This window comes from Lynx rufus, unplaced genomic scaffold, assembly GCF_022079265.1.
Source record: "Lynx rufus isolate CCGP_SWC_20201006 ecotype Redwood Valley unplaced genomic scaffold, mLynRuf1.p SCAF_3, whole genome shotgun sequence".
Taxonomy (NCBI): Eukaryota; Metazoa; Chordata; class Mammalia; order Carnivora; family Felidae; genus Lynx; species Lynx rufus.
In genome coordinates, this window is record NW_025814845.1 from 47397172 (window position 1) to 47419027 (window position 21856).

At 34.0% G+C, this 21856-nt stretch overlaps 1 protein-coding gene across 18 annotated transcripts in view; it reads left to right on the top strand.

Annotated features, from left to right (window-relative positions):
• Positions 1-21856, top strand: part of ADGRL3 (adhesion G protein-coupled receptor L3) — a 497188-nt gene that overhangs the window by 435865 nt on the left and 39467 nt on the right. For 10 of the 18 annotated variants that reach the window (XM_047091226.1, XM_047091228.1, XM_047091230.1 and 7 more), the window contains one exon: positions 16015-16183. In XM_047091226.1, the coding sequence (XP_046947182.1) occupies positions 16015-16183 (169 nt within the window). Of the gene's footprint in view, positions 1-13423; positions 13451-16014; positions 16184-21856 lie in introns of all 18 variants that reach the window. The other 8 variants (XM_047091224.1, XM_047091225.1, XM_047091227.1 and 5 more) reach the window with 1 other exon arrangement.

Genomic DNA, 21856 nt, shown 5'->3' on the forward strand with positions numbered 1-21856 from the left:
AAGTTTTACTGTGTGCTAGGCACAATTCTAAGTCCTTCTCATGTGTAAATTTAAACTTTGCAATAAACCTTCTAAGTTTCTAAGAGGGTAATTAACTTACCTTTGGATCTCATAGCTAGTTAGTGCCAGAACTAGGATTTCAGCAGATTGTCAGACCTGAGGGTCCATTTCCTTAACCATTACTGTATATTCCTTGTTAGATCACATTGCACATCTATAAATAAATTGCGTTTAATTTTAAAAGAGATGATTTTCTTTTCAGTAAGCATCATTTTATATTGAGTATGTGCTTATGAAACTTTAAATCTAGTGATTGGATTACATGATCACTAAGGGCCCCATCTTTAAAAACCTGTGATTCTATTAGTATTTTAAGTTATGGACCGTAAAATCATGCAAGGAAAATGCAATTATCAGGATTTTTAATGGCACAGCAGTCTTGTCAGGATTAGAAATAGAGATTTCAGAGTTACTGTTATTTAGGGTGAATTACTGAATAAAACCACCTAAGAAGAATGTTGTTCTGGGAAAGGTGATTCAGAAAGTATAGTCAACAAGGTAAATGTAATAACATTATGTCATGGAAGCCCCAGAATAGAAGGAAGTAGTCAACCATAGAATATTTCTGAGTGGGCAAATATGATAATATGGAAAAAATTAACAATGGTTCTGTCAATGACAGGGGCACTGTGGAATTTTGTGGGGAAAGATGCCTAAAGAGAGTAGCTTTTAAGAAAATGAGAAGTGAGCAAGTATGGATTACTTGATAAATTTTTCAGTAAAAGATAACGCTTAAGATTCTTTGAGAGTCTGGAGAGTGTCTGAGATCTAGGAAGAAGGTATTTTTGTTTCTTCAAAGTAAAGAATATTAGAGTATGTTTCCTGGTGAGAATGAGCCAATAGAGAAGAAGACATTGATGAAGCAGGAGAGAGCACAATCACTACAGAAGCACAGTTCTTTAGAAGCATCTGGATGAGCAGATATGTTGGCTTTATAAGAACAAAGGCACTTCTTTCATTATAATAGGAGGGAAGATAGTGTGTGGGGGTGCTGTTGAAGACAGTTGATTGATTAGTGTTGGAAGATGGGAACATTTCTGTCAGTATTCTAGGTAGAGTTCTCCCAGAAGCGGACTCTGAATCAAGGATTCAGTCAAACAATTTATTTAGGAAGTGCTTTCAGAAGAAATCAGTAAGAAAGTAAGGGGAAGCAGTGTAGGTAAGAGGGAGAAGCGCGCAAGGTTGTCATTTTGGGTGAAGTCTCCAACTGACCCAGATGCCAAATGGAGCACTGGAGTGTAAATTATACTTTGCAACTTTCCAACCTTGAGGCAAAGGAGCTGGTATTGTATAATTTCACACCTGTTAGTAATTGACCACAGGCTCCCTGTGTGGTGTGAATGGAATGTAAACTCCCAGGTACTTCTGACTCTGTGGCATAATAGCTCTCATGCCCAAAGACAGTCATCCATAGGTCACAGGGGTAAGCCTTTAGCAGCTGAGCATGCAGCAGCTAGAGGATAGATTCAGGAGCTCTACAAGAGGTTGTGAAGTCTGCACAGTGCACCAGTGTGTTTGCAAATGTCAGGTTGCTTTCATTTTTTTTTCAAGCAAATAGGTGACAATATTCAACTGAGAGCTTAAGATGACAAGAAAGTTTGACACTGAAGGAAGATGGAGAGTAGAAAAACATATATGCTAGGAAAGAATAGTTGGCATGTCAGCCATTGTTAAGTGTCACTGTTGTGTTGTCATGAACTTAGCATGTCTTAAGTAATCATGGTTGTGTGTGTTTTGTTTTGTTTCTTCCTGGTTTTTTTTTGGTTGTGTTTTTATTTTTTCCCCCCAACAATGCCTGCCTATCCAAAGTTGGGGTTTCTTAGAATCATTAAAGGTGAAAGAGGAGGTAAGAAAGTAAGAAGTCGTAGGATCAAGGTTAGCCATGGAGGAAAGTATGAACACAAAGGGAGTGATTTAAAGCGAAAAAGTGAAGAGTAGGAAAAATGGGAGGTCTGAAGTGGTAATAAACATCTGATGGTAAAAACCTCAAAGGAGCTGGGAGTTTGGAGGAGAAATCATGGTCTCACCATGGCACTTCTACTGCCAAAAGGTTGTGAGAGAACAAATATTTGAGTATGTGTGGTCTTCAGGGAAAGTGCTGTCCTCAGGGGACAATTTCACTTAAAGCATGAAGGTTATAGAAACACCTAGAGATGAAATTTAGTATAGAGGGGGATTGGTTGATATTTGACTGTGAGTTCCAAAGGGCAGGATGGAATGTGGGGAGAGGAAGGGAAATGGTGGAAAGATGGATTGGGTTAGCAGATATACCCCCCCCCAAAAAAAAATAAATGGAAGTAATAAGCCTGTAACCATTTTTTGTTGTCCAATTCATTACTTACTATCTTTTTGCGGGCAGTTATCATCTTGAGCAATAGAGTCCCTATCCAGTATCAACTGGTGATAGAAAAGTCCCTGGATGGGTGACAATGCTGCTTACACTCTGCCTTTAGATAAATACATATTCTCCCCAAATTCTAGAAAATACTGAGATACATAAGTCTTAAGAATCACAGCTCAAACTACTTAAATATATTCCAAATTATAAAAGGAGACAAAAATGCTCTATGATTAAAGAAAATAAATAAATCATCACTGATTGGCAAATTAATCATCACAAGGGTTTGTAGACTACACAGATGGACTGAAAGTCTTACCAACATAGTCTGAGTGCATTTCAGTTTCCCCTAATTGCAGGGGTGTACCTCTCATTTAAGTAAAAACAACAATAAGGTAATAAGATAATAAAAACTCTTTCAGACTTCAACTTTTCTCATTTTCCTATTTCCAGGAGTGCTTTCTTACAGGAGTGTTACCGTGTTTTAAAATGATAATTTTTTTTTCTTTACCTCATTTTAAAAAGTGGTGAAAGCATATAAATTGTAGTTACTTTAAATAAAGGATTATGTATTAAATCATTGAATGTGTAATTAAAATGTGCAGACAGTATTGTAGGATATTGTGTCTTGAGCTTCTCAGTCTGCACTTGAAAATTTCCTAATCTAATTTTCTCTTGACTGAGTCCCAATTGTTGGATTTTTCCACTGCATACAATTATATATTTTAAATAAGGTCTGTCATCGAAGTCTCTGGAACTTTTATAAATGTGCTATTTGAGCATGCATTTTAGAATACTCTGGAATATTTTCTGTAGACGTTAATATTTTCAATCAGATCCTTCAATGTGCTAATAGAAAAGTCCTCTCAGTTCCAGAACTGAAGATTGATAGTTTAAGGTTGTAATTTAAAACTGCTTGATTATGAGATCAAAAAAAAAAAAAAAAAAAAACAAGCCTTGAGCATAGAAGGTAATAAGTTATCAGCAAAAGTATTGACATCATTGGATAGTAATATATTACTTCTACCAAGATGTAAGTAAAAAATGGCATTTTTCTGCCTTCTTTGAATTTGCCACATTCTATTCAATTAGCTGCACAAAGGTTTCTAAAATTGCCAGATCTTCCATTCAGTAACTTTCATTATTATAATACAATGAAACAGCACATATGTAACATCTTTAGTAATACTCAGAGGAACCCTATTAGTAAAATATTTATGCCCATTTGTTACTGCTAAATTTTCTATTTTTTAATGTTTTTATTATTTATTTTTGAGAGACAGAGACAGAGAGAGAGAAAGACAAAGCCTGCGTGGGGGAGGGGCACAGAGAGAGGGAGACATAGAATCCTAAGCAGGTTCCAGGCTCTGAGCTGGGGCTTAAACTCATGAACCAAGAGATCATGACCTGAGCTGAAGTTGAATGTTGACCCAACTGAGCCACCCAGGCGCCCCTCTGTTTTTTTGTTTTTGTTTTTGTTTTTGTTATAACAAGTTTTAATGTTTTCCTATTTTTCCTATTATCTTTCCTGTACACTTTTTCTTTCACTTGCTGATACACAATTTGAATGCTTTTGCCATTGTTATGTCTCTGCCCAGTGGGTCCTGTCTTTATTAATTTGTCTTTGTTACAAAGAGATATATACTTTTAAACAGTTACCTTTTCCCTCTACAGTGTGTGCCTTTGTAGTCTTTGGAGGACATTTGGAATTCTTTCTCTAGTGAGCCAAATTTCCAACATCATTTGCTAAATAATCCATCTTTTCCCATCAGATTTGTGCTGCCACACTATCCTGTATCAAAGCTTTGTTTCTGTGCTCTCTCTTCTGTTCCATGGAGTACACTTTGTTCCTCTACTAGCACCATGTTATTACCAGAACTTGCTTAATATCTGTTCTAGTCAGACTTCCCATTTTGTTTTTTTGTTTGTTTTTTTTTTAATTTTTTTTTCAACGTTTATTTATTTTTGGGACAGAGAGAGACAGAGCATGAACGGGGGAGGGGCAGAGAGAGAGGGAGACACAGAATCGGAAACAGGCTCCAGGCTCTGAGCCATCAGCCCAGAGCCTGACGCGGGGCTCGAACTCACAGACCGCGAGATCGTGACCTGGCTGAAGTCGGACGCTTAACCGACTGCGCCACCCAGGCGCCCCCAGACTTCCCATTTTGATTGTGTCTTTCAGAATTGCCTTAGCTACTCATAGACTTTTATTAGTCTTCCATGTATTTTCCAGAATTAGCTTTTAAATTCTTTTAATGTATTCCTTACCCTTCTGAGATAAATCGTAATTGATCATGATGTTTATGTACCATTAGATGTTGCTATTTAATACCTTATTTAGGATTTTTATGTAAGTTCTTAAGTAAAACGTTGTTATAATTTGTTTTTTATTCTCTTAAACTTTCCTTACTTGCTAAGTTATAGTAGTCTCATAAAGTTTTTCTTCTTTTCTTTTTAGGCCTAACCTATGCAAGAAAAGAATTATTTATTACTTGAATATTAGATAGAATTTATTTGTAAAATGTTTTGGGGGGTTTTAAGAATTTTTGGAAGTAGCAACAGATAGATAATTGCTCATGTGTATGTATGCATATTTTATTAGTAATTGACTTCTAATTTGATTTCATTATCATCAGAGAATACCTTCTGATTAATATTGATTCTTAGTACTTTATTGAGGCTGCCCTTTGGCCTGAAATGTGATTGAGTTAAAATTTGTTAACTTTGCTATTTGGAGCTTTTTATATATCTACAAAATTGGATTTACTTATTATATTGCTTAATTTTTTTCTTCATTGACATAATTTCAAGATTAGATTCCCAGTAACAAATTTAATTGTAAATAACAACATCTTATTAAAAGTAGGATGTGGTAGAAATCTTGGATCATTAATTAGGCCTACTCACTGTCCAAGGAATTAGTTCTTATGCCCTATCTGTGTGGGGGCAACTTCTTCAAATTCTTTACCAACAGACCTTCACTGTTCCTATGAATGAAAAATTCAAGAATTCAGAGTGCTTTTCAATAGCTTATACCAGCTGATAACCTAAGAGCCATAGGCTATTCTTTCCTTGGTTCCATTTAACCCTGAAAAGATCCTAGCAAGATTATTTTACTCATTGTGGTGGTGAGTAAACTAAAGCTTATGAAGGTTACCTTACTTGTCCACAATTAAATAAAACTTGTCTGCTTTCTGTTGTATTTCAGTGCCTCCCTTGGTTCCATTTATTGGAATCTTTAGTAAGTACAGACATGTTTTAAATACTCGGTTGTGCTTTTTTTTTATGTTTTAGTTGTTCTTACAAGCAGTTTATAATAAGGTGTTTATTCACAGAAGGGGTATGATGAATGTTTCTATCACAAGTTGTTGCAACAAGAGGTGATGATACCATATGGCACGAGAAAGAGTATAATAGCAATTCAACTTGTCAAAACACATTTGGCATGAATACAAAAAAAGTTATTAATTCCCTGAGTTATTTTACTTAACTTAAAAGTTTGTGCATCTTCTAAGTTGAAAAAAAGAAATCCTGAAAGTATGTAGTATATTCTTTAAAGAACTTCATCTCCTTGCATTGCAATGACCAAATTTTACCAGCCCAGTAAGCACATGTTCTGAAGAAACAGAAAATTCTAAAACTCTGTGGGAGTCTAAAAAAACACTGGCCCTCAGACAATGAACAGTAAATATTGTGGTTTTAATTACAAGTATCAATAAAGAAGATATTTCAACTTATAGTTATTACTTTATGGATTTTGAGATATTATGGACTAAAGCCACATTTTTCAGTGATTCCAAGATAAAACATATCAAAAAGAAACACAAATTTCTCTTTATATAGATAGCATTTATCTCATCTTTTCCTATTCATGATTTAAAATTTTCAAAAAAGTCATCAAAATATTAATGAAGCCCTATTTTAGAACAGATATCTCTTAATGAGTTTTTATGAACATTTCACATGTGATTTTATGTCTTTTATTCTGTATATTCAAATGATTTCATTTAATGGACATTGTGGTTCCTCAGTGCACTTTTCGACACTGAGGATACACCATGTTTATGAATTAAATTTAGCTTTCTCATCTAATTCAGAGAACTCTGGGATTTGACTTTAATGTTCATTAGGAATCCAGACATACCCCATTTCAAATGAGAATGTAAAAATTCACAGCATTTACTATGCCCAAAGAAAATTTTCAATGAAATATTGTATAAACTGAGGCTTTTTAAAGGTAAAACCAAGGATCATTTCAAAAAGAGTCAGTGACTCCCTTTTCCCCTTTGGATTTCTACTTAATATATGAATTTCCAGAACACTTAAAAGGAAACCTAATGTAGCACTGTGTTTGTATTTTTCCCTTGACCCCTTTTTTGAAGTCAGAAGGTCAGTATACAACAGTAATTATAATAGCAAATATTTATATGGTACTTTTGTAAATTAAAATTTTGTAAATTTGCATATTTTTGTGTGTGTTGAAGATTGCCAACGAAGCCCTTTTATTTAATATACACAACATGGGGAAAAATGGGGAAAAATTTGTATATTCATCCATATTTCACAGGTGAGGAATGTGAGGATCAGAGAAGTTAAATAATTAGCCCAAGTTTGCAGAGTTAGTAAAATTCTCAGCTGGCTTTCAAACTCAGGCCAAGATGGTTCACAAATCCAAGCTTTCAGTTACTATGATATACAGGTATCCCCCTATTTTCAAAAGTTTTTGCTAATCTATTTCATTTTTGCAAAAGGCCTACATTGGTAGCTGTTTTTGCTAATTGAAAAAATCTGAACAGGATATTCGTTTTATGGAAAAGAAAAAGGTGAAAAGCAAAACTAGAGCTCAGTGTTTGTTGTGCAGTGAGCTGTTATAGAAGCAGTGCACATCCTGAGCAACAAGAGCGGTGCTGCCAAGCTCCTTCCCTGGGAACTACACTCAGCATCTCAGCATCAAGTCACCATAGCTTTGAATTGTATCTGTGAGCATCTGTGCTTTGTCTCAGTTTATGTTGTGCATCTGTTAGCAAGATGTGTTGTAAGGGATCAGAAAAACCTAAGAGAGAGACACGTGGCTAAGTCAGTCAGAAGAGCATGCAACTCTTGATCTCAGGATGGTGAATTCAAGCCCCACACGGGATGTAGATATTGCTTAAAAAATTAAGTAAACTTTAGGGAAAAAAAGACAAGTCCAAGAGAGATTACTTTTGGGGTGTAGGAACACTCAAAAAATTTACATATAAATTAATGTAACTCCTTCATTGCTTTAGACCATCTGAGTTTATGACAGGTTTCATAGGATAGTGGGAAAAACCTACCTATACTATCTTCTATACATTAAAATTAATACATTATCATAGGGCAATATTATTTGCTTTCAACATAAGATTCCAAAATTTGATATCTTATTTGCATGGATCATAAATGACCAGAAATGACCAAGTCATTTTTTATAAACCTGGTAGATGGAGACACTGAATTGTAATAAAATTGTAGCTATGTACAATATATGCTCATTATTCATTCTCGTAATTGATATCCTTAATTTCTTTCATATATAAATTAATTCTTTAACCATATTATATTGGGTTGTAAAAATTTGCATAACATTGAGTTGTAAAGATAATATAATTAAAGTTTTATCAGTCATTGATTTAATATTTATTGATCCTGATTTATTATACTCAATTGTGCTTAATTTCAGACTTACCCAATTCATCAGCAGTGTGAAATCTGTGATTAAAAATTTAATATTGGTGTATGCTTTATTATAGGGACATTGATTCATGGGAATGAAAGTGTTCATGATATATTCTAAGCTATTTATTTTATTTATTTGGTTCATTTCATTCTCCTCTTAATAAATTTTGTATGAACAAAATGTAGCAATATAGCTTTTAATAGTAATACTGTCATTGCAATAAAATCCATAGTTGAAATACAGTCATCTTCTCTGCCGTTGATAATTTCTACATTGATGTTATATGACTTTCATATTTTTCTAAGAATTTTTAATGTCTTTAATACTTAGTGATTTAAACATATGACCATAATGAAACATTTTTCATATTTTACTCAGAAATGTTGAATTATATTCTAAATGACTTTTCTTTAATTTTCCTGTAGTGGTTAAGAGAGAGAAATGAATATAATTCTCGGATAGTATAGTCCTGATATATAAAATACATTTGAAAGAAATATAAAACAGTCACGATTTTGTCCTGTTACTGATTGATTAAGCATTTTTAACAGAGTGAGGTAGAAACATGAAATATTTAGATTTTGCTCTGATCACTACTCTTTGAGTCATGCTATCTTAAATATTCCTTAACCACTGGGTAGCAGATCTCTAAATGCTGTCTTAGATGTGGCTACTTGACCAGGCTATTCTGGTGTTTAAATGTCTGATCAATTTAAAACTCGAAAAATATATCCCATTTAAAACATTCCCATTGTCTGCTAAGATTTGTTGCTGGGGAATTAGTACAAGTAAAGGTGTTACTTTCCTTTTTCTTTCCACTGCTTCCTGTAGTCTGTGAACATTATAGTCCTAAAAGACCTTGTCTCTATGATTCCAGTTGTAAAGACTGGGGAACCCCGGATTGGTAGTTTGGCAAACCAGTGTCTCAAAGATTACTTCTACCTGAAGTCCATTAGTGTGGGTTGTTGCCAGATCCTTTTAGAATGTGGGTAACTGAATCCTTCTTAGTCCTCAGTTGGGAACTGATTAAAGAACAGTAGAAAACCTGCTTATCATACAGACACAGAAGTATTTGTGAGCTTTTTATTTTTTCTTCAAGGAAGAATGAAGAATACACTTTATATAAGATACATATTTATATAAGAAATTCACTGACAATACCTTTCTCATTGCTATGGTAACCTAAACCAAATTCAAGGGGAAATGTCTTTATTCCTTTGATACAATTAGTTTCACACCAGAGAAAGTAGATTTAGCTGCATACTGAATGTGGAAATATTGGGATACTAATCAGGATATCTATCTACACTTTGATAGCTCTCTTTCTCACTATTAAACATACAGTTCAATTACCAACAACAATTAGCAAACTACCCAATTCCAGAGGATTCCAGAATGCATTCATCTTTTTTTTTATGTTTATTTATTTGGGGAGAGAGGGTGTGAGCAGGGAAGGGACAAAGAGAGAGGTGGGGGGCAGGATCTGAAGCAGGCTCCATGCTGACAACAGAGAGCCCTGTGTGGGGCTCTAACTCAGGAACTGTGAGATCATGAGCTGAGTCGAAGTTGGCCGCTTAACCAACTGAGTCACCCAAGCAACCCAGAACGCATTCATCCTGATAGGATGAGTGGGATGAATGTTGATGCTATCTACAATTCTGCCTGAGCCATTCATTTTCCTTTACCTGCTGTGACTTAATGATCAGATCTTTTGTCATGGGGATTAAATTCTCAAATACACCTCCCATCACTCCATCTTCCTTCACACCAAACATTACCCATCCCACTACTTAAAACAACAACAACAAAAATTATATATGTAAATATAATAGAAGGGAATGTTCTAAATTATTTAACTAATCTATCTTCCTTATATCTTGAATTTCAAATATTTCCTTCAAAAAATATCTCCCAAAACAATGTTCTCTTTTGAACTCTTAAAATTGAGAAAAAATATCCTACAATTAACTTGACTCATTCACATTATTTCTATCCTTTCATTATCTGTCTATACTGATATTCTGTATTATGAATCTTTATATCACAGTATTAGTATGTATCAGTTAATATTTTGGCTAAGAAATCAGTCCTCTTGAAGATGTATTCTGAGTTGTTTCCATGGGGCTAGATTTTAATAGCCCTTTTGTGGGCTTTGAAATTGTTATAGAATACATAAATATATGCATAATTATTATCAATCTGTGCAAAGACCCATAAAAATTTGATTCTGATATTGATTCTAATGATCACAGTTTAAGATAATTTTATGACATTAATATTTAAAGCTTTTAATTTTAGATGTTAGTTGAATAAAATAATAAACTAAAATGTTTGGCAAAAAAATATATTTGTTAAAGAAAGGAGGGTTTCTTTTTGTTTCTTAAAAATTGTATGTACAAGACATTTTACTTCATTTTCAGAATGTTACCACTTAGAAATTATAAGGTAACCTGAAAATTCCTGTTAACATCTGCCAAGAGCATGTTAGGCCTTTGTGTCCATATTTTTATAAAATCTTAAGATAACTGCACTGAAATTGTTTTCGTCATACAGCATGGAATGAGACTTTATTTCAATAGACTTTCATTTGTAAATCAGAATGAAAATTATTGAGCTTTAGAGACCAGTTTTGTAGATAAATAAAAAGATGAATCAATAGCATACAGTTTTGCCACCATAAATGGTGGCAACGTTACGATCAATTTAACTTGAATTTAGTAGAAAGACATTATTAAACTAGATCCTCTAAGCCAACAGAATATCTGACAAAATGATGGAAAGCGCTGATATATTTTAGGTAATCCTCAGTGTTCTTTAGATTTTGAATTATTGTATATTATTTATTATATTCTAGAAATAATGAATGGTTCTTTGTCCGTGAGCATGGATTTCATATTCAATATGAACTGGTAATTCTCATAGCTAAAATATACAAATTAAATGCTTTATCAGTTATTGCACAGGCTAAGCCCCAGTTAAAAGAATACTCTAAAATATAGTGGCCTAAATTTTTTGTTTAAAAGTGGTCTAAATCTAATACGCCAGCTCCACATCAGTAAACAGCTTCCATTTCTGAATCTGAGGCTCTCCTGTCATTTTCTCCTAGCAAGGGGGGGGAGGAAAAAAATGGTCAAGGGAAGCCCGACTGCAATCCTTTAATTGGCAAGACCCAGAAATGTCACAATTCGCTTCTGTTCGCATCCCAGTGGACACTACTTAAATGCATGGCTGTAGCTAACTGTAAGTGAAGCTGGGATTACAATCTGGGTTATTGAGTGGAACAACTGGTGCTTTCCCACAATTGCCAACAAAAACTGCTGAATTGTACCCTGTTTTGATATTTCCCATTAATGGGAAAACATCTCACTCCAGCGATTACAGTGCAAGTTTTGTATTTTATTTTTTGAAACGTTTAGATAGCTCAGTACAATTTCGTACAGTGTATTTGCATATATTCCTATATGCCAGCCTCTGAAATTTTCTTTACTTGACGTTCCACTATACAGATGAAGGTAGAAATAGTTATTCCAATCATAACCTTGGAATTACAGGTGGAATATATGGATGCAGTGGCAATGCATATAATGGGATAAGTCTCATAGTATTATGTTCTATAACATTTCAATATTAACCTAAGTACAAGATTTTCTTTGTAGGAACAGTTTACAACTATTAAAAACAATCAGTTCTAAGAAATTCTTCATTCTTTACCTTTCACATATCCATGGCATTATTTAAATATCACTTGGAATTCCATTTTCTGGCTTAAAACCTTCTTTGAATGTCTTAGTCCAGCAATGTCCAATAGAAATTTCTGTGAACACAGAAATGTTCTAAAACTGCACTGTTCAATATGGCAGCTACTGAAGCTTTTGAGTGCTTATAATGTGACTAGTGTGACTAAGGAATTGAATTTTAAGCTTTATTTCATTTTAAAGAATTTAAATTTAAATAAACCCATGTGGCCAGTAGTCACCATATTAGACCGCACAGTTAGTCATTCCCTGCTCCATTTACAAACTTATTTCCGCCGCATCTATTTTACTGCATAATATTGCTCCTGAAATGTCCTCAAGTGAATTTGACTACTCAACGTCTATTATTTGGTGTTTTATTCTTTGGGTGAGAGATTCTATATTTTCAGTGTGACTTTACTCGAGCTTTAAATAGTCTAATGGTAACAATATATTTACTGTACACAATACATACCAGGCACCATTCTGAGAACTTTATATATAATGTATAATTCCATAATTACAAGAAACCTATGTATGATTATTACCATTTTATAGATATATAAACTGACATAACCACAGGTTAGTTAATTTTTGCCTGAGATCAAATAACTGGTTAAGTGGCTGATCTAGGATTAATTTCCAAACAAACTGGCTTTAAATCCCAGGATCTTACTCCATTCTTTATTCTTTCATCATTTTGGAGAAGCGAGGTTTTCCATCAGTTGTTCTCTTTAATCAAAAATGGATCACAGTTGGGGCCCAAGGGCTTTATTTGTGTATGCGTAATATTGGAAACGATTGCCCCTAGCAAGAGAAAAGAGCAGAGAGTTTCTCTTTTCTATTCTGTCACAATTCACTGAACAGACTGTTTACAAAAGGATGATCTGAAATGTTCCCTAACTTAATCTTTACTAATTTGGCACTGGGATCTTACTTTATCAGAATGATACAAAACAAATTAGTTAAGTGATCATGAACGGGTGCTGTATGTTTGCTCCTATTACTAGAAAAAAATTATTCAGATTTTTTTCTTAATACACTAACAGAAAGAATTTTAAAGTGGTCAGGATTGATTATTTTCAAAGGGCTATAGTGTTCAGTTTTATCTCAGATCAATCATCTGCAAGTTAAAATTACTTAGAAATGTGCTGTCCATAATTAAGTAATCTTACCTACTAATATTACAGAATAAGGATACCTTTAGGTGACAAGGAGTCTGTCATTCTAAGTATGCCCCCAAGCCTTTTCCAGATTGCTCATAAGATTTCTCATTCTCTAGAGAAATGCGATCTCTAAGAAATAAATGTCTATGTCAAGTCACAAGTAATATGAGCACATGATGAAAAAATGGAATTTTTTAGTCTCATAAGGGCTATTGCAGTATTGTAAAAATTGATTTTATTCCTTGTTATGTAAGTTCTCATGGTCATTTTAGGATTTACCTTCTGGATACAGAGGGAAGGCTATGATGCCTTGTAGGGAGGTGGGGTACAGAGGCCTTTGGGGACCAGGAGAATATTTTTCATATGAAATCTTTGTCATAAAATGCTAATGTTGGTGTTCTTGTCTTTATGTCTATGCATTCTTTAGCTATGAGGATAACAGACCCTTCATCAAGTAAGAATGACCTGAATGGCTGATAAATTCCATTTATCAGTGTGGTCCCATGAACCAGCTGTCAGATCAGTACTGAAAAATCATTAGAGCTTCTGTCATTCACATTGAGGCAGAAAAGCAAACTGTGCAGGAAAATAATCAGGCATACAACTTGTATGCAGAATAAATATGCTGCAGGTGTATTGCCAAAAACAAATTCTGCTTCACCTCTTTTAATTGGATATCACCTGAAATCAGTGCCACAGTAATAGCAACTTCATGTGGTACAGACTTGTTTCGCTTTTCGTAGCTTTCTCCTTTCATTGTGACGTGTTCCTCTGTGCTGCATATGTCGTCATTTCTGTTGTTTGTTTGGACATCACTCATCTAAAATTATTTTGTGATTTAGCGGGGTACCTTCAAAATGACCTTACGAGTATGAAACTACCCGATTGCATTGGTTATTACTGGATTTCTCTTTTAAATATCCAAAAAGGAAAAAATGCCTCCTTCAAAAATTCAATTTTACATATGCAAATTTACCTCTTTTAATTTTGACACATGCCATTGGATTAATGATCTAATTGTTTATGAATATACCTTTTAAATTTCTGACACAAAGCTACAAGTCTGTACTAATCTGATAAGAGTAAACATAAATGTTGATATTTGGGCTCTTTTCTTTTGTACATTTTAAAATTACGTGTCCTGCCACAATAAACTTGATTGGCAACCGAGGAGTGACCTTACTGTAGACTTTCAGTTTGTTCTTCTGGTGAAGAGTCCTTTGTTTTCATTTTCTCCAATGACATTTCACTTACTTCTTCATGCTCTTGCTTATTTTTTTCTTTAGAAATTGGGCTCATTGCAGTTTTATATTATTAACTCTTGGGCCCATCATGTGTTTACAAGTAGATACTAGCTAACTTGAGGATTTTATCCTATACTTGTATTTCTAAATTTAAATAGCAATTTTGCCTTGATTTAATGGTATTCTTTCCATTTTTCCTTTTTCCAATGTCTGTAAGAAGAAGCTGAGAGCTTTACCTTGAAAGTTCCCATATTTTTAATCTAGTTATAGAATAAAATATTAATATCTAAGATGTTTTCTAATTCATATAAGCAAACATTCCACATACAATGGCAAACCTCCTGTAGGGATTCTTTATTCAATAATGTTAATGTTTTAAATTGAACATGTTAAATTTAGTGGATATTTAAATATGGAATATAGTAGCTGATGGTTGTTGAAGGAAAATAGTAAATATTCATGATTTATTTTAACAAGACTTTAATATTAATTGACTACTTTGGGACCATATCTTTCTTAAGATGTAGTTCTCTCTGAAAACTTTACTCAACCCAGCTTCAGATTATAGTAAATACATGTGTTTTCTTTTTAACCCCTTCATGTTGCAAAGTTTCAATCCCAATAAACATTTCTTCCTTAGACAATGCAAGTGGAGGAGTGTAGTCTGATGAAAAGAAATATTAGTTTACTCTGTTCAAATGAGGTGTGTTGGGAAAGGAAAGGGTGGTTTCATGAGGATATAGAAATCTAGACTGGTTTGGTCCTATTCTCCCATACACTTAGAAAGGAGTTGAAAAGGATTCCATTTTCACATATTGAATTCCCATCTATTGGAAAGATTCATTCTACATTGATAGTAAGTACATAACACATGGCCACGAATATATGGACTTATGTCACCCGTTGATTACTATTGCGAATGGCAGCTGGAGGAAACTAAGGGAATGGAGAGTGAGAATTGTCTTCCATTCTAGCCTACTTTGTTCATACCGCTCCATCCCATTCTCAGCTCCATCTTCTCCTTCGAATTTATAGACCCTTCAAAGAGATGAAGGTGCCCTGAGCTTTTAAGATTCTTTTCAACAAAGCTGCCAGTTGCCTGATTTTCAAAGTCTAGTCCAGCTTAACCTAGAAGACAGCAATCCAAAGGCAAAGTAGATTGCAATGCAGAGTGGAACAATTTTTCCCACCCGCTGTATCACATTTGTTTTACATAACTATAGAAACAGACAAATAGAGCTCTTAAAATTCATACATATATTCCATATACTGGCTCCTTCTAATATGAACTCTGTTTTTGTCAGTAATACTAAAATTTTTATGGAAAAAGAGGAAATTTGGAAAAATGGGGTAAAAGCGTATCGGATGAAGCACTAATGGAGAGAGTCCAATCAAACAAATGTTATCATAACAATGAGGCCAGTGGAAACTAACATAGCTTTATAGACTTTTTCCCCCTTGCCATTCACCATAATTACATCTCCATATCATTTGCATATGTGCTGCAAATACATGAATAATTGAATAGTACAAATCTGCTTTTGCTCAAACGAATTTCTGTGTTCATAACATTTTCATTCATGTATATCTCCTCAAATCTGAAAACTTGTAGTCCCCATTAAAATCTTAAAGTACTTATACCACCTGTCTTACATTTTCTGTCAATAAAACTTACCGTAACATTTTTTTCAGTGTCAGTATTGTTGATATTATATGATTGTGTTAATTAACGACCGATCATTTGATAACCTTTCATTTTCTTTTCTCTCTACAGGTCATGGGTTATAGGTGCAATAGCTCTTCTCTGCCTGTTAGGATTGACCTGGGCCTTTGGACTCATGTATATTAATGAAAGCACAGTCATCATGGCGTATCTCTTCACCATTTTCAATTCTCTACAGGGAATGTTTATATTCATTTTCCATTGTGTCCTACAAAAGAAGGTAAGCAAAAATTCTCTGTTCAAGAATAAATGGCATATGTATCTCATAACAAACCAACCATAATATAAATCATTCTTGATATTTTGGCCTCTAAGAAATGAATAAATACTTTATTATTTATTATTAATAAATGCATAATAGTTAATGAATGTATTTAACTGCAAAAAAAATCAAAATATTTTCTGATTTGGACAATGAATAAAAATATATTCTTGTAGGCTTGACCTAATAGCCTTTAATATTGTTATTGTCAGACACATGGAATTTGTGTACTGGAAATAGCTTTCTAAGATGTTATGGAGCTGTGAGATGGTGTATATGGCGTAAGAAATATGTTTTTTCTGTTTTTCTCTAAAAAACAGTTCGCATATACTGGAAAATATAAATGTTTAACATTTTATAATAATATTTGTTTCCTAAATGAATAATGAAGTACTAAGTAAATGTCTGTGTACTTCTTTTCTTTAAAACCTATTTTATAAAATCTATGAGTTAGATGATTAGAATGCAATATTTAATTTTTTATGCTGGTCTATTTTTGTGATTTTTCACATTTACAATGACTTAAAATATTCATTTTCAAAGTTAATTTTAGCCCCTAAATACTTTCATTGCATTTTTTAGAAATCTCAAGATTGATTTTTCTCATCTTATACTTTTTAACTCTATTAAAAATGTGGTCATTATAGTTCCAATCACATAGACCCCTGAGCCAAGACTGTCTGGGTCTAAATCCTAGTTTTTCTACTTAAAAGCTTATGTGACTGTGGGCAAGTTAATTAACCTTCTCATGCCCCAGTTTCTTCATGTGTAACACGAAGGTAATAAAAATAATTATGAGATATTGAGAGGTGGCTCTGAAAATGAAATGTCAAAATGTGAAAATATTTTCTAAGGAAGAAATAACACCACCTAAAATTTTTCTTTGGAAAACAACAAAAAAAATAATTAAAAAGTAAATATATCAATGTCTGTGAATTTTGGTTTGAGAGACTGATGGATCTTAGACAAAACTTGAGAGGGTGTCTGCTTGTGAATATGAGTCCAGTTGTCTTCTGTTTCAGTTGTATGTGGTGGTATGTATCAAAAAATGTGTTGACATAATCATAAATAATTATAAATTATTATAATTATAAATTATATATTATAATTATAAATTATAAATAATTATATTTATAATTAACACATAAATGTGTTGACATGATCATAAATAATGCTAGAATAGTAATGATGACTCAGACCTATAAATGTAGCTTACAGAAAAGTAGAGGTTATCAGAGAGTGGATGGATTCTAACCTAATGGATTAGAATTAATGTAGAAAAGAGGTTGTATTAGAATGGATGATCCTCCCAAATACTTAGTATACACACCCCTAAAATTGCACTTGCTTAATTCAGTAAATATTTATTTTTATTCTTATGGCCCAGTTGATGGTGGTCCCTCATGGAGGGATATAGGCTGATGAAATCTCAACCAACATTAATATATGATTTCCACAGTCAGTTTGAATATTGGCATCAAGTAGGTTGTCTGAGTAAGAGGTGATCTTGTGTAAAAGGTCTGAAAGAGGCTTACTTCACTTGTACTCACCTTCCATCAGATAAGACCCTATCAATGGTACCACCTAAACTACAAGGAAGACTGGAAAATATAGTCTAGCTTTTTTACCTCAGGAAGATGAGGAATTAGGTATTGTAAACAGCTAGCAGTCTACCTACTCTTTGAGTATAAAGAGTAGGACATGTAAATGATGCATAGGAATAGAGATGGAAAAAAGGAAGTGTCCGATGAGAAGAATGAGTATAAAGATGATACACTAAATTAAAGATAGGAGAAAATGTCTAGAAGTAGACAACAGCCAGTATTATAAAACATTTCAGAGAAGTCAGAGAGACTAAGCACTTGGGAAAAATTTCTACATTTTGATAGAAGAAGGTCATAACTGATTGTCACAAGAAATATATGTAAAAAGATGGGAGCAAAATCAGGAGATTAAGGAAAAGGTAGCATTTGTCTGTGTAAATAAGGGAATATTGAGCCTTGACCCATCATAAGCAGTTATAACATTTTCAAATATAGTGAAACAGATTTACCTATTATTTTTATTTTTATGTATTAGCTAGGAATTTGGGCTAGTAAAATTAAAAGTTTGAATGTTATATAGAAATTTTCTTTAAAGCAGAGAATACTTTTTGTACTGTATATATTAATTATTTTGATGTTGAGTATTTTTTATTGGCCAGTATCTATTAGGGTTTTCCCAATAATTATTTTTATTTCTCTCATCTTACAAATATACATACTGGTATAGGTAAGAATTGCATTCGGTATCCAGGAAGAGATATTAAACCTCAGAATCCAAAAACAAGTCTAGAATTTTAGTATATTTAACATAAGTGAAATTTTAAAAAATATATGTGATCAAACTCAATTTTGTGATTCATTAGAACAGAGTTTAGCAAACAGCTCATGGGCCTAATCTGTCCAGCTGCCTTTTAATTTTTACAGCCAGTTAGCCAAGAATGGTTTTTATGTTTTTAAATGGTTACATTTAAAATTTAAAATAAGTACATAAGCAGCATCTTTAGTTGCCTCTTTGTAGACAAAGCCTGAATATTGACTATCTGGCCCTTCATGAAAAAATTTACCAATCCCTGACTTAGAAGCTTTCTTTTATGCTTTATAATAACAAGTAATAAGCATATTATTCTTTCATTCATTTTTATGTTTTGAATTTTAAATTTTGATGGCATTTTTATTGGGTATCAAGAACATGACCCAACATCACAGAATATAGAAAAGGAATTGTTTACCTTTCTCCCTACAAAAACAAAAAACAAAACAAAAAACAGGTAATTTTGTTCGAAATTGCAGAAATATCTTAGGAGATTTTTCTTCTATTCCTTTATTTAAATTGACATATTAATGAGATATAAATATTGTGCAAGTTTAAGGCATACAGTGTGTTAATTTGATACACATATATTGTGAATGACTGGCACTATAGTGTTATCTAATACTTCCATCAACTCACAGGATTACCATTTCTATTTTGTGGTGAGAACATTTAAGATATTTCAAGTATATAATACATGTTTGTTAACTATAATTATCATCCTGTACATTAGATCCACAGAACTTATTCATCTTATAGCTGGAAGTTTGTACTCTAACCAACACCTTCCCATTTCCTCCAGCCGCAACCTTTGGTAACCACGATTCTACTCTGTTTCTATGAGTGCAGCTTTTTTAGATTCCACATATAAGTGATATCATGCAATATTTGTCTTTCCCCATCTGACTTATTTCACTTAACACGATGCCCTCAAGATCTATCCATGTTGTCACAAATGGCAGGATTTTCTTCTTTGGTTGCTGAACAATATTCCGTTGTTTGTATGTACCACATCATCTTTATCTATTCACCTGTTGATGAACACTTGGGTTGTTTACGTGTCTTGGCTATTGTGAATAATGCCACAATCAACATGGGAGTGTAGATATCTCTTTGAGATCCTGATTTTATTTCCTGTGGATATATACCCAGAAGTGAGATTGCTGGATCACATGCTGGTTCTGTTTTTATTTTTTTAATTTTTTAAATATGTGAAATTTATTGTCAAATTAGTTTCCATACAACACCCAGTGCTCATCCCAACAGGTGCCCTCCTCAATACCCACCACCCACCCTCCCCTCCCTCCCACCCCCCATCAGCCCTCAGTTTGCTCTCAGTTTTTAAGAGTCTCTTATGCTTTGGCTCTCTCCCACTCTAACCTCTTTTTTTTTTCCTTTCCCCTCCCCCATGGGTTTCTGTTAAGTTTCTCAGGATCCACATAAGACTGAACACATATGGTATCTGTCTTTCTCTGTATGGCTTATTTCACTTAGCATCACACTCTCCAGTTCCATCCACGTTGCTACAAAGGGCCATATTTCATTCTTTCTCATTGCCACGTAGTACTCCATTGTGTATATAAACCACAATTTCTGTATCCATTCATCAGTTGATGGACATTTAGGCTCTTTCCATAATTTGGCTATTGTTGAGAGTGCTGCTATAAACATTGGGGTACAAGTGCCCCTATGTATCAGCACTCCTGTATCCCTTGGGTCAATTCCTAGCAGTGCTACTGCTGGGTCATAGGGTAGGTCTATGTTTAATTTTCTGAGGAAGCTCCACACTGTTTTCCAGAGTGGCTGCACCAATTTGCATTCCCACCAACAGTGCAAGAGGGTTCCCGTTTCTCCACATCCTCACCAGCATCTATAGTCTCCTGATTTGTTCATTTTGGCCACTCTGACTGGCGTGAGGTGATATCTGAGTGTGGTTTTCATTTGTATTTCCCTGATAAGGAGCGACGTTGAGCATCTTTTCATGTGCCTGTTGGCCATCCGGATGTCTTCTTTAGAGAAGTGTCTATTCATGTTTTCTGCCCATTTCTTCACTGGATTATTTGTTTTTTGGCTGTGGAGTTTGGTGAGCTCCTTATAGATTTTGGATACTAGCCCTTTGTTTGATATGTCATTTGCAAATATCTTTTCCCATTCCGTTGGTTGCCTTTTAGTTTTGTTGATTGTTTCCTTTGCTCTGTATAAGCTTTTTATCTTCATGAGGTCCCAATAGTTCATTTTTGCTTCTAATTCCCTTGCCTTTGGGGATGTGTCAAGTAAGAAATTGCTACGGCTGAGTTCAGAGAGGTCTTTTCCTGTTTTCTCCTCTAGGGTTTTGATGGTTTCCTGTCTCACATTCAGATCCTTTATCCATTTTGAGTTTATTTTTGTGAATAGTGTGAGAAAGTGGTCTAGTTTCAACTTCTGCATGTTGCTGTCCAGTTCTCCCAGCACCATTTGTTAAAGAGACTGTCTTTTTTCCATTGGATGTTCTTTCCTGCTTTGTCAAAGATTAGTTGGCCATACTTTTGTGGGTCTAATTCTGGGGTTTCTATTCTATTCCATTGGTCTATGTGTCTGTTTTTGTGCCAATACCGTGCTGTCTTGATGATGACAGCTTTGTAGTAGAGGCTAAAGTCTGGGATTGTGATGCCTCCTGATTTGGTCTACTTCTTCAGAATTACTCGGGTTATTCGGGGCCTTTTGTGGTTCCATATGAATTTTAGGATTGCTTGTTCTAGCTTCAAGAAGAATGCTGGTGCAATTTTGATTGGGATTGCATTGAATGTGTAAGATAGCTTTGGGTAGTATTGACATTTTGACAATATTTATTCTTCCAACCCATGAGCACGGAATGTTTTTCCATTTCTTTATATCTTCTTCAATTTCCTTCATAAGCTTTCTATAGTTTTCAGCATACAGATCTTTTACATCTTTGGTTAGATTTATTCCTAGGTATTTTATGCTTCTGGGTGCAATTGTGAATGGGATCAGTTTCTTTATTTGTCTTTCTGTTGCTTCATTATTAGTGTATAAGAATGCAACTGATTTCTGTACATTGATTTTGTATCCTGCAACTTTGCTGAATTCATGTATCAGTTCTAGCAGACTTTTGGTGGAGTCTATCGGATTTTCCATGTATAATACCATGTCATCTGCAAAAAGTGAAAGCTTGACTTCATCTTTGCCAATTTTGATGCCTTTGATTTCCTTTTGTTGTCTGATTGCTGATGCTAGAACTTCCAATACTATGTTAAACGACAGTGGTGAGAATGGACA